The sequence below is a fragment of the Hemiscyllium ocellatum genome, chromosome 16 (genome assembly GCF_020745735.1).
Source record: "Hemiscyllium ocellatum isolate sHemOce1 chromosome 16, sHemOce1.pat.X.cur, whole genome shotgun sequence".
NCBI lineage: Eukaryota > Metazoa > Chordata > Chondrichthyes > Orectolobiformes > Hemiscylliidae > Hemiscyllium > Hemiscyllium ocellatum.
The window spans coordinates 78,639,422-78,653,780 of NC_083416.1; the positions used below are offsets into that span (position 1 = coordinate 78,639,422).

General features: G+C 43.8%; 1 protein-coding gene across 3 annotated transcripts in view; it reads left to right on the top strand.

The window, feature by feature from the left end:
- The window catches only part of tmco6 (transmembrane and coiled-coil domains 6), a 45,262-nt gene that overhangs the window by 11,132 nt on the left and 19,771 nt on the right, over window positions 1-14,359 (top strand). For 2 of the 3 annotated variants that reach the window (XR_009645557.1, XM_060837431.1), the window contains exons 6-7: window positions 1,535-1,620; window positions 10,621-10,737. Coding sequence is in view for 2 of the 3 variants with exons in the window: in XM_060837431.1 (XP_060693414.1) it covers window positions 1,535-1,620; window positions 10,621-10,737 (203 nt within the window). In the remaining variant the exon portion in view is untranslated. The remainder of the gene's footprint in view (window positions 1-1,534; window positions 1,621-10,620; window positions 10,738-14,359) is intronic. The other variant, XM_060837432.1, reaches the window with a different exon arrangement.

Here is a 14,359-nt window from a genome sequence, read left to right on the forward strand (position 1 = left end):
TTACCATGTGTAGGAAGTGCTCAGCCGGTGTTGCAGATCAAACAGATCTATTTCAGATCAGATTATAGATTCCCTCTCAACCCAGAGATATCACAGACTGCCTGTTCTGTTCTTCAAGATCAATAAATGACTATGAAGGCCTGAGGGGGAGGTGCAGTGTTGGACTGGGCTGGACAAGATCGGAACTCCCGCTAGGCAGAAGTGGGTACTGCAAATGCTGGAGATCAGAGTCAAGATTAGAGTGGTGCTGGAAAAGCACAGCAGGTCAGGCAACATCCGAGGAGCAGGAAAAATCGACATTTCAGGCAAAAGCCCTTCATCAGGAAGTCAAGGTCAGAAGTCACACAACACCAGGTTATAGTCCAACAGATTTATTTGAAATCACAAGTTTTTGGTGTGCTGCTGCAGGAGCAGTGCTCAAAAAACTTGTGATTTCAAATAAACCTATTAGATTATTGTCTGGTGTTGTGTGACTTCTGACCTTGACTAAGAAAGGGAGAGCAAGCAGTTGTATTTTGGCAAGGTTAAGCAGAGAAGATGCTGGATTTGTTTTTCAAAACACAGAATGGGGGTGGGAATTTGCAGTCACTTTGAAAACCTAGTTTGTGAGGGTGTAAAGGTGAGGCTGGAGCGTTCAGCTAGCTGAAGGTAGAGCAGACTTCTCCAGGAGCACACTCGAGGTAGAAAACGGTATTGGGAAAGGAAAAGAACAGAAGTAAATCATTGGGACATTTTGGATAGATTCAAAACTGTGAATGTCTACTTAAGAGGCTGATTCATGTATCAGAATTGGAATGGTCATTCGAGTAGAATATGAAAAGAATTTGCCCATGAGTCATAGAGATGTACAGCATGGAAACAGACCCTTCGGTCCAACTTACCCACGCCGACCAGATATCCAAAACCAATCTCATCCAACCTGCCAGCACTTGGTCCATATCCCTCCAAACCCTTCCTATTCATATACCCATTCGGATGCCTTTTAAATGTTGCAATTGTACCAGCCTCCACCACAGCCTCTGGCAGCTCATTCCGTACATGTACCACCCTCTGTGTGAAAAAGTTGCCCCTTAGGTCTTTAATATATCTTTCCCCTCTCACCATCAACCTATGCCCTCTAGTTCTGGACTACCCCACACAGGGAAAAGACTTTGTCTATTCATTTGTTTAAAGATAAATTATCTACAGAATGTTACATGTTTAATTAAGTATTCTCTGTTTTTAGTCGTGGATACAGTGAAAGTTTTCAATTGTAAAATCTCGCCATGTTGTCCTTTCTGCTGATAACCTAAAGGTTGGGTTTCTCTTTAAGCTGTTATATGTCTTTGTGAAGTTTGTAATACCCTAGAAAAACAGAACTGCATTCTCCTATGTTAATCCTCTTGGCGTTTTACTCATTCTTCAAATATTGTTTAAAATTAATGTCTGTCCCTTTCTCTCTGCCTGAGTGCCAGGCGCCTTGGGCTGTTTTTTTCCCTCTAAGAGCCGGTATGTAAATGTAAAGTGCTTCCAGAGCCTTATCTGTCTCTTTCAGTCACCTCATGGAGCTGTGGTGGAGGCTACGGCTTATTTGCTGTCACAAATGCTGCAGGCGAAGGAAGCAGGAGAGAAGATCATCCTGTAAGTTAGCACCCAGCTGGGCTCTGTATGTATCTGGATCCAGGATGAATGTGGTCTGCTTCACTCTAAAACTCTAGTAGGATTAACATTTACAGCACAGTACCAGGCCATTCAGCCCCACTGGTCTTTGCTGGATTATTTTCAACACCGGCTTCTCCCACCTTATACGATTTACCCTTATCAACATAATTCTTTCTCCTCCCACTGGCCTTTTTCCCTTTAAATGCATACTCTACCACAAGTCAACCTATCTCCTGCTGCTATTACTGGGTGCGGTTTAATACAGAGCTTTTGGAATAATTCCATTTTTCTTGAAAACATGTTCGCAATTAGGTTGATAAAATCTATTTCTGGATTAGTGGTGCTGGAAGAGCACAGCAGTTCAGGCAGCATCCAATAAAATCTATGCAAAGTCTCTGTTTCAAAATATCTGCCAATTCTGTAACCAGTTTCATCACACTGTCATCCCTCGTAGCAACAGTGTCTTGATTATAGTTTGGACTTGTCAACACTCACTCCCTTTTCTAAGTCTTTTGTATGGCTGAATTGATTTCCAGTCTGGTCCCAATAACATTGTTCTTCCCATCTGAACAATTTGGACAATATGATAATCAAATGCATTTTGGAATTATAACACTCGGGCAGCACAATATTCCTGTATAAGAGAAGAATACAATGGAACTTGAATTTATTAGAAGAAAGCAGAAGAGGATGAATCATCGTGGGATAAAGCATTTTAAGCTGGGGGTACAGGCTTTAATTGCCTGTGGGCTGTCCCAAGATCTTCATGTGGTAATCCCAACTCAGGGCCCTGACTGGAGATGTTTATGTTCAACAATCTGTGGTATCGTCTGTTTGTTTCTATGTTATCAACCACATAGAATATAAAATCAAGGAGAAGTTAGGCAAGGGCGCAGAGCAGAAAGAAATAGATGGATGTATTCATAAACTGAGGAGCAGACAAGGTGGAAGAAGACTCGTACAGAGCTTTCACATCAACATTGGCCAGTTGAGCTGAATGACCTGATTCTGTGTTTGACATTCCATGTAAAAATAAATATCTGTGGTCCCTAAGGAATACTGTGCTGCAGATTCATACTGAAATAAAGGTGATGCTCATCAGTGTGAAAGGCAAAAAAATGGTTAAGACTAAACTTGGGCCCTTGAAGACAGAAACAGGGGAATATATTACGGGGAACAAAGAAATGGCAGAAGAATTGAATTGGTACTTCAGATCTGTGTTCACTGGGGAAGACACAAGCAATCTCCTTGAGGTAACAGTGGCTGAAGGACTTGAATTTACATTTGCCAGGAATTGGTGTTGGAGAGACTGTTAGGTCTGAAGGTTGATAAGTCCCCAGGGCCTGATGGTCTACATCCCAAAGTACTGAAGGAGGTGGCTCGAGAAATCGTGGATGTGTTGGTGATTATTTTCCAAAGTTCGATAGATTCGGGATCGGTTCCTGCAGATTGGAGGGTGGCTAATGTTGTACCACTTTTTAAGAAAGGTGGGAGAGAGAAAGCAGGAAATTCTAGACCAGTTAGTCTGACCTCAGTGGTGGGAAAGATGTTGGAGTCGATTATAAAGGATGAAATTACGACACATCCGGATAGTAGTAACAGGATAGGTCAGAGTCAACATGGATTTATGAAGAGGAAACCATGCTTGACTAATCTTCTGGAATTTTTTGAGGATGTAACTCTGAAGATGGACAAGGGAGATCCAGTGGATATAATGTACCTGGATTTTCAGACAGCTTTTGATAAAGTCCCACATAGGTTAGTGAGCAAAATTAGGGTGCATGGTATTGGGGACAAAGTACTAACTTGGATTGAAAGTTGGTTGGCTGACAGGAAAGAAAGAGTAGTGATAAACAGCTCCATTTCCGAATGGCAGGCAGTGACCAGTGGGATACCGCAGGGATCAGTGCTGGGACCGCAGCGTTTTACTATATATATGTTAATGATACAGAAGATGGTATTAGTAATAACATTAGCAAATTTGCTGATGATACTAAACTGGGTGGCAGAGTGAAATGTGAGGAGGATGTTAAGAGATTACAGGGTGACCTGGACAGGTTAGGTGAGTGGGCAGATGCAGTTTAATGTGGATAAATGTATGGTTATCCACTTTGGTGGCAAGAACAGGAAGGCAAATTACTACCTAAATGGAATCACTTTAGGTAAAGGGGCAGTACAAAGAGATCTAGGTGTTCTTGTACACCAGTCAATGAAGGTAAGCATGCAGGTACAGCAGGTAGTGAAGAAGGCTAATAGTATGCTGGCCTTCATAACAAGAGGGATTGAGTATAGAAACAAAGATGTTCTTCTGCAGCAGTACAGGGCCCTGGTGAGACCACACCTGGAATATTGTGTGCAGTTCTGGTCTCCAGATTTGAGGAAAGACATATTCTGGCTATTGAGGGAGTGCAGCGTAGGTTCACGAGGTCAATTTCTGGAATGGCGGGACTACCTTACACTGAAAGACTGGAGCGACTGGGCTTGTGTACCCTTGAGTTTAGAAGACTGAGAGGGGATCTGATTGAGACGTATAAGAATATTAAAGGATTGGACACTCTGGAGGTAGGAAACATGTTTCCGCTGATAGGTGAGTGCCGAACCAGAGGACACAGCTTAAAAATACGGGGTAGACCATTTAGGACAGAGGTGAGGAGAAACTTTTTCATCCAGAGAGTGGTGGGTGTGTGGAATGCTCTACCCCAGAGGGCAGTGGAGGCCCAGTCTCTGGATTTGTTTAAGAAAGAGTTGGATAGAGCTCTCAAGGACAGTGGAATCAAGGGTTATGGAGATAAGGCAGGAACAGGATACTGATTGAGGATGATCAGCCATGATCCTATTGAATGGTGGTGCAGGCTCGAAGGGCAGAAAGGCCTACTCCTGCACCTATTGCCTATTGCTGCTTGTCCAAAATCAGCTGTTTGTGCACTGATGTGAGCTAATGTCTAATTTGACTGGTGATGAGTTTAGAATGGTCCCCCTAATGCTTTCCGTCACTGGGGTTTAACCTGCCCTCTTGTGGGTCTAATTGAGAGAAATTGGATGCTCCGATATTCAGTTCCATTATTGTATTATGCAGATATCAGGAGGGTAGAAGCAAAACTAGATGGGCCTTGGTCATTCTTCTTCTTGTCAATCCCATTTCAAGCTCTAGCCTCAAACTCTTAAACCCATTTAAGACTGAGATCAGAAGTAAAATCTCGGAGGGTCATTAATCTGTGGAGTTCTTTTCAGTAGGGAGCAGTGGAGATGATGATTGAATATTTTTAAGATTTTGAGTTCGAGAGTCATGGGGCCAGACAGGAAAGTAGAGCTGAACCTACAACTGGAACAAAGTCAGAAGTCACATGACACCAGGTTATCATTCAGCAGGGTTATTTGAAATCTCACAAGCTTTCACTGTTCCTGACGAAGGGGCTGTGCTCTGACAGCTTGTGATTTCAAATAAACCTGTTGGACTATAACCTGGTGTCATATAACTTCAGATTCTGTCCACTCTAATCCAACACCGGCACCTCCACATCATGACTACAGTTGGAACAGTCATGATCTTATCGAATGTTGGAGTAGGCTGGAGGGGTCAAATGGCCTACTGTTCCTAATTTTGTTTTCCTTATCTATCTCATTCTCTGCACCTAAACAACTTTTCGACTCATCTCATCCTCTTGGCTTCAAGCATGAGATTAGACTTTATGGTTTCAGTGCTATTAAGCAAAAGACAGAGGTCACAAATTGGAATCAGCCATGGTATGTGATAAAACGCACCGTGTATGAATCTAGTTACTTGTGGCTTATCTGCTCAATAACTCCTACTTTGGGTTCTGTCAGGGCCTCTCAGCTCTAGACCTCATTACAGCCTTGGACAAAACATGGCCAAAAGAGCTGAATTCCAGAGGGGAGGTGAGAGTGCCAGCCCTTGACATCAAGGCTGCATGCGACTGAGTTTGGCATCAAGGAGCTCTAGCAAAACTGGAATCAATGAATATCGGCAAAGTCTCTGCTGGCTGGAGTCATACCTGGCATGTAGGAAGATGGCTTTGATTGTTGGAGGTCAGTCACCTCAGCTCTGGGACATCTCTGCAGGAGTTCCTCAGGGTAGTGTCCTTGGCCCAATCCACTTCAGCTGCTTCATCAATGACTCTCCCTCCATCATGAGGTCAGAAGGAAGAATATTTGCCAATGCTTGCACAATCTCAGCACCGTTCGCAATTCCTCAGATACTGATGTAGTTCATGTTCAAACGAGCTGGACAATATCTATGTTTGGGTTGACAAGTGACAAGTAACATTTGCAGCACACGAATTTCAGACAATGACCATCCCCAATAAGAGACAACCTAACCACCGACCCTTTGACATTTAAAAGTATTGCCATCACTAAATCCCCATTTATCAATACGCTTGGGGATACTGTTGACCAGAAACACAACTGGACTCATCATATAAATTCAGTGACTACAAGAACAGGTCAGAGGCTAGGAATACTGTGCTAAGTAACTCATCCCCTGACTCCCCAAAGCCTGTCAGGAGTGTGACGACATCCACTTGTCTGGATGAGTGCAGCCCCAACAATCCTCAAGAAGATTGACTGCATCCAGGACAAAGCAGACCACTTAATTGCCACCACATATTTAGCATCCACTCCCTCCAGCATCAACACTCAGTTGCAGCCGTGTGTATTATCTACACAATACACTGCAGAATTTCACCAAGGCTCCTAAGACTGCATTTTCAAACTCATGACCACTTCCATCTAGAAGGACAGGTGCAGCAGACACCTGGGAACGCAACCACTTGTAAATTCCTCTGCAGATCACTCAACATCCTGATTTGAAAATATATCATGGTGGCTCAGTGGTTTGCACTGCTGCCTCACAGCGCTGGGTATCCAGGTTCGATTCTAGCCTTGGGCAACTGTCTGTGTGGAATTTGCACATTCTCCCCATGTCTGTGTGGGCTGCCTTGCAGAATCCAAAGATGTGCAGATGAGGTGAATTGACCATGCTAAATTGCCCATAGTGTTCAGGGATGTGTAGGTAAAGTGCATTAGTCAGGGGTAAATGTAGAGTAATAGGGAAAGGGAATGGGTCTAGGAGGGTTACTCTTTGGAGGGTCAAAAGGCCTGCTTCCACACTGAAGGGATTCTACTAATCACCGTTGTTTCCCTGTCGCTGGGTTAAAATCCTAGAATTCCCTCCTGAAGGACATTTTTAGTCACCACAACACGTGGATGAGCAGTGGTTGAAGAAGGCAGCTCACCACCAGTTATCTAAGGGGAAACAAAGGACAGGCAGTAAAGGCTGACCAGCCAGCAACGCTCACATCCCACAAGTGAATGAAAAAATAAAATTAGCACCAGGGAATCACGGAAATGGAAATTGGCTTGGAAGAAGAAACCAGACCGGTTTGTTCACACCCTTCACGTCCAGTGTCACCTGTGAGTTCTGCTCACACGAGACATTTGGGTATGCAAAGATCACCAGGGGCGTTGCTGGACAGCAAAAGCTTTGTGTACGTGTAAAGATGGAAGACAATTTTTTAACAGAGAATGTAAGATTCCAAACCATTATTTTGTAAAAGGGTCATTATTTATCCCTTCAAAAGGTGTTAAGTCAGTTGAATCTGCGCTCAATCTCTGTGAGATCTTGCTGTTCTCATTCTTCTCATGTTACAATGATGACTATAAGATAGACCAGATCTAAAAGTTGGGGAGAGGCCAATTTTGACGGTATCAGGCAAGAAGTTTCAAAGACTGACTGGGGGCAGATGTTAGCAGGTAAAGGGACGGCTGGAAAATGGGAAGCCTTCAGAAATGAGATAACGAGAGTCCAAAGACAGTGTATTCCTGTTAGGGTGAAAGGAAAGGCTGGTACGTATAGGGAATGCTGGATGACTAAAGAAGTTGAGGGTTTGGTTGAGAAAAAGAGGGATGCATATGTCAGGTATAGACAGGATAGATCGAGTGAATCCTTACAGTATAAAGGCAGTAGGAGTACACTTGAGGGAAATCAGGAGGGCAAAAAGGAGACATGAGATAGCTTTGGCAAATAGAGTTAAGGAGAATCAAAAGGTTGTCTACAAATACATTAAGGACAAAAGGGTAACTAGGGAGAAAATAGGGCCCCTCAAAGATTAGCAAGGTGGCCTTTAAGTGGAGCTGCAGGAGATGGGGCAGTTACTAAATGAGTATTTTGCATCAGTGTTTCCTGTGGACAAGGACATGGAAGATCTACAATGTAAGAGAATGGATGGTGACATGTTGAAAAATGTCCATATTACAAAGGAGGAATGCTGGATGTTTTGAAATGCATGAGGTGGATAAGTCCCCATGACCTGATCAAGTGTACCCGAGAACTCTGGGAAGCTAGAGAAGTGATTGCTGGGCCTCTTGCTGAGCCTCTTGCTGAGGTACTTGTATCATCGATAGTCATAGGTGAGGTGCTGGAAGATTGGAGGTTGGCAAACGTGATGGCACTGTTTAAGAAAGGTGGTAAGGACAAGCCAGGGAACTATAGACCAGTGAGCCTGACGTCGGTGGTGGGCAAGTTATTGGAGGGAATCCTGAGGGCCAGGATGTACAGCACACGTATTTGGAAAGGCAAGGATTGATTAGGGATAGTCAACATGGCTTTGTGCATGGGAAATCATGTCTCACAACCTTGATTGCATTTTTGGAAGAAGTAACAAAGAGGATTGATGAGGGCAGAGCAGTAGACGTGATCTATATGGACTTCAGTAAGGTGTTCGACAAGGTTCCCCATGGGAGACTGATTAGCAAGGTTAGATCTCGTGGAATACAGGGAGAACTAGCCATTTGGATACAGAACTGGCTCAAAGGTAGAAGACAGAGGGTGGTGATGGAAGGTTGTTTTTCAGACTGGAGGCCTGTGACCAGTGGAGTGCCACAAGGATCGGTGCCGGGTCCACTACTTTCGTCATTTGTATAAATGATCTGGATATGAACATAGGAGGTATAGTTTGCAAATGACACCAAAATTGGAGGTATAGTGGACAACGAAGAATGTTACCTCATTACAATGGGATCTTGATCAGATGAGCCAATGGGCTGAGGAGTGGCAGATGGTGTTTAATTTAGATAACTGAGGTGCCGCATTTTGGGAAAACAAATCTTAGCAGGACTTATACACTTAATGGTAAGGTCCTGGGGAGTGTTGCTGAACAAAGAGACCTTGGAGTGCAGGTTCATAGCTCCTTGAGATTGGAGCCCCAGGTAGATAGGATAGTGAAGAAGGCGTTTGATATGCTTTCCTTTATTGGTCAGAGTATTGAGTACAGGAGTTGGGAGGTCATGTTGCGTCTGTACAGGATGTTAGTTAGGCCGCTTTTGGAATATTGCGTGCAATTCTGGTCTCCTTCATATCAGAACGATGTTGTGAAACTTGAAACGGTTCAGAAAAGATTTACAAGGATGTTGCCGGGGTTGGAGGGTTTGAGCTACAGGGAGAGACTGAACAGGCTGGGGCTGTTTACTCTGGAGCGTTGGAGGATGAGGGGTGACCTTAGAGGTTTACAAAATCATGAGGGGCATGGATAGGGTGAACAGACGAAGTCTTCTCCCTGGGCTGGGGAGTCCAGAACTAGAGGGCATAGGTTTACAGTGAGGGGAAAGATAGAAGAGAGACTTAAGGGGGCAACTTTTTCATGCGCAGGATGGTGTGTGTGTGGAATGAGCTGTTAGAGGAAGTGGTGGAGGTTAGTACAATTACAACATTTAAAAGGCATCTGAATGGGTATGTGATAGAAAGGGTTTGGAGAGATATGGGGTGGATGCTGGCAGGTGGGACTAGATTGTGTTGGAATATCTGGTCGGCATGGACGAGTTGGACCGAAGGGTCTCTTTCCGTGCTCCATCTCTATGACTTTGACTACTGTACCTCAAAAACAATTACTACTATTGCTGGAACGTCCTTGTGTCATGAAAGATGTTGCATAAATGCAAATTTGTTTAATTATTATCTGTTAGTCTTAAGTTCCGTTGAAGAGTATATAGGAATTTTAACAAGCCTTTTCCCCTGATAAGTGCTGATTGACCTGTAGTTTTTGAGCGTTTCCGGTTGTTTTAAGTCAGTAGTTCTTGTCATTCAGTTGCTGGGATGATTTCATATCACTAGAGGGCGGTAGTGCACCGTCTGAATGACACCAAAGGCCTGGAGAATTGTAAAGTGCTGATACAACGAAAAGCTCTTTTTAATTCAGTAGTGTTTTAGGTTGAACTTAACTGGAATCATAAAAATGCTGATTAACATTTTGGCTCAGACCTATTATTGCAGTAAAAGTCTGTCACAACAAATGTCTTGTTCACTACCTCTCCACCAATATTAAAGCTTTCAGTTCCCAGTTGAGCACAATACCTAGGCTGTAATGTCAAACCAGTGCTGAGGGAGTGCCACACTATTGAAGTTATTTACTATTGGAAGGTCAGTACTGAGGGAAACTGCACTCTCAGGAGGATCAGTATTGAGAAAGCTGTGTTATCAGAGGCTCAGTACTGAGGGAGTGCTGTACTGTTGGAGGGTTAGTGCTATGGGGATGCGGCATTGTCAGAAGGTGCACACTGTTGTAGGCTCAGTACTTTGGGAGCACCGCACTGTCGAAGGGTCAACACAGAGTGATTACCTCAGTCCCAAAGCCACTGTTGCAAAGAAAATCTGGGTGTTTCTCCCCAGTGTCCTTCCCCAATATTTATCCCTCAATGCACATCATTGAAATGGATTATCTGCAGTTATTAGATTACTCTCTCTGGGAGTTAGCTGTGCAAATTGGCATGTGCATTTCCCTTTAGCAGTACTTCACAGACTATAAATCATGTTGTGACTTTCCGAGATGGTGAAAGGAATTGTTCTAATACACGTGTGCTCTCAGATGATCTCCTAGGAGCTGTGGGTTTCTAGAAATTTGTCGTTTTGTCACTCTCAGTCAGCTTGCCTGCTGTTGTTTGCTTATATATTTGTTTTCTCATCAGAGCAGTCCTGGAAGCCAATCTGACTGCACGCTTGATTCGTTTGTTGGATCTAGATTCGGAGTTTGGGATGCAGACCACCGTGGAATGTGCCTGGTGCCTGCATTACATCGTGAGTAGGTAAAAAATCAATCATAATGTAAACTGGGTTCCTCACCCCTATCACAGAGTCCTTACTTTATGTACTGTAGGTCGCAGCATTAGCTATACTGGACATCAGTGTTAAACCTGTTTCTCTCCACAAATGCTGCCTGTCCTACTGAATTCCTCCAACAGTTTGCTTTTGTCTTGGTATTTTTGCTGATTTAGATTCTCAATATGGCTGCGCCGATAACATCTTTAACATCCAAATATCACCTCACCCAGTGCTAACCCAGTCCGCCCAGATTTTCAAATATTTACTGCGATGTAATTTGTAAGTAAATCATTCTTGCATTGTGGGTCTCACCAACAAGGCTCACTATTGTTGCCCAGACTTTGTTACTTTGTACGTCACAGTGACCTTTTGGGCCACTTCAGATGGCAATCACGTTGTGAGGCTGGAGTTATGTCTAGATCCAGACTGGGTAAGGATGGAAGATCCCCTGTCCCAAGGGGACATTACTGAATGAGATGGGGTTTGTATTGAGAGCAGCACTTTGGGGGTTGGTTAGCTCAATTGGCTGGTTTGCAATGCAGAGTGACACTAACAGCGTGGTTCGGTTCCTGCGCTAGCCGAGTTTATCATGAAGGACTCACCTTCCTAACTTTTCTCCTCGCCTGAGCTATAGTGACCCTCAGGTTAAACGGCCACCAGCCAGCTCTCTCGAATGACAGAGCAGCAGTCTGCTCTGGTGAGACACTTGGCGACTTTACCTTTAGCGTGGTCACTGGTACTGACAGTAGCTTATTTATTTTCAGACTTAACCCAAAGTAAGTTAAAATTCTCTTGGTGGGATTTGAATTCTCAGGATGGATATTCTGGATTTTTGTTCAAAATAAGACCTGCACAATAGTGCCATAGCCAATGTCTTTGAAACAAATCCAACAGATGCTTGTGTTGTTCCATGAATTATTTTGTGGCAGCGAGTCATTCAGCATGGTAACAGACCCTTCGATCCAACTCGTCCATGCCAACCAAGTCCCAAACTAAACAAGTCCCATTTGCCTGCACTTGGCCCATATCCCTCTAAACCTTTCCTATTCGTGTACCTGCCCAAATGTCATTTAAATGTTGTAACTTTACCTCTGGCAGTTCATTCCACATACAGACCACCCTTTGTGAGGAAAGATTACCCCTCGGGTTCCTTTTAAATCTGTCTCCTCTCACCTTAAAAAATATGCCCCTTAGTTTTGAACTCCCCTATCCTTGGAAAAAGACCTTTGCTGTTCACCTCATCAGAATCCCTTCCAACAACTTACGCACTACTAATGAAAAGCTGACTGGTCTATATTTCCCAGGCTGCTCCTTACAGCTTTCTTAAATAAAGGCACATCATTAGACCCCTCTGTTTCTCTGGCACCTCACCCATGGCTGTTGATCTTACAAATATCTCTTCCCTAACTTACCACAATGACCTGGGATACATTTGATCAGATCCCAGAGATCTATCCAGCTTTATGTTTTTTAAGACCTCCAGCATAGTCTTTTCTGTTATGTGGACTGTTTACAAGACATCAATATTTATGTCTCTGAGTTCCTCCACTGTAAAAGCTGTTGAGGAATATTCATGTAGTATCTCCCAACTCCTGGGGTTCCATATATAAATGACATTGTTGAACCTTAAGGGCCCCTATTCTGTCCATAGCTGCTGTTTTGCTCTTAATGTACTTGTAGAATCTTTTTGGATTATCCTTAACCTTATCTACCAAGACTATCTCATATCTCCTCATAGCCCTCCTGATTTCCCTGTTAAGAATGCCTCTGTACCCTTTACATTCAAGAGATTCACTTGATCCCAGATGTCTATATCTAATATATGTCTCCCCCTTCTATTTGTCTGGAGCCTCAATATCTTTATTTATCCATTATTCCCTCCCCTTACCAGCCTTATCCTTCACTCTAACAGGAACAAATGCATCTGAACTCTCGTTATCGCACATTTGAAGGCCTCCTACTTGCCAGCTGTCCCTTTACCTGTGAACAGACTACCACCCTACCAACTCCTGAAAGTTCCTGTCTCATACTGTCAGGCGTTGCCATACTCCAATTAAGAACGTCAACTTCTTTACGAGGCCTGTCCTTTTCTGGAACTATTTTAAAGTTAATAGAATTATGATCACTGCTGCCAAAGTGTTACTCCTCCAACACTTCAGTCACTTGTCCTGCCTTATTTCCCAAATGTGGGCCAAGTTTGCTCCTTATCTAGTAGGTATATCTACATATTGATAAAGCAAATTTTCATGAATAAATACCTCACCGTCCCAACCCTTAACACGATGGCAGTCCCAGTCTAAATATAGAAAGTTAAAATTTCCTACCATTGCACCCCTATATATCTGAGATTCTCCATATTTGCTCCTCAGTTTTCCACTGTTGGTGGAGGGGCCTATATACAATCCAACAAGATGATCATCCTCTTCCTATTTCTGAATTCCATCCTTATAGTTTCACTGGACGATCCCTCAAAAATATCTTAAGTACAGCAGTAACGTTTTCCTAAGTGTGATTAACTTCTTGGATTGTTCTTGTTGTCCTGGGCAATATCTTGCTGCTCATTCAATAGACAATAGGTGCAGGAGTAGGCCATTCTGCCCTTTGAGTCTGCACCACCATTCAATATGATCATGGCTGATCATCCTCAATCAGTATCCTGTTCCTGCCTTATTTCCATAACCCTTGATTCCACTATCCTTGAGAGCTCTATCCAACTCTTTCTTAAACAAATCCAGAGACTGGGCCTCCACTGCCTTCTGAGGCAGAGCATTCCACACACCCACCACTCTCTGGGTGAAGAAGTTTCTCCTCATCTGTGTCTTATATGGCCTTATTTTTAAGCTGTGTCCTCTGGTTCGGGACTCACCCATCAGCGGAAACATGTTTCCTGCCTCTAGAGTGTCCAATCCTTTAATAATCTTATACGTCTCAATCAGATCCCCTCTCAGTCTTCTAAACTCAAGGGTATACAAGCCCAGTCGCTCCAATCTTTCAACATAAGATCGTCCCGCCATTCCAGGAATTGACCTCGTGAACCTACGCTGCACTCCCTCAATAGCCAGGATGTCTTTCCTCAAATTTGGAGACCAGAACTGCACACACTATTCCAGGTGCGGTCTCACCAGGGCCCTGTACAGCTGCAGAAGAACCTCTTTGCTTCTATACTCAATCCTTCTTGTTATGAAGACCAGCATGCTATTAGCTTTCTTCACTACCTGCTGTACCTGCATGCTTGCCTTCATTGACTGGTGAAAAGCTGTTCCTTGGATGCTGCCTAACCTGCTGTGCTTTAACCAGCAACACATTTTCAGCTCTGATCTCCAGCAACTGCAGACCTCACTTTTTATTCATTGACTGGTGTACAAGAACACCCAGATCACTTTGTACTGCCCCTTTACCTAACTTGACTCCATTTAGGTACACTCCACCCTCTCCTCCCTGACCTATCACCTTCATCCCCTCCCCCACTCACCCATTGTACTCTATGCTACTCTCTCCCCACCCCCACCCTCCCCTAGCTTATCTCTCCACGCTTCAGGCTCACTGCCTTTATTCCTGATGAAGGGCTTTTGCCCGAAACGTCGATTTCGCTGCTCGTTGGATGCT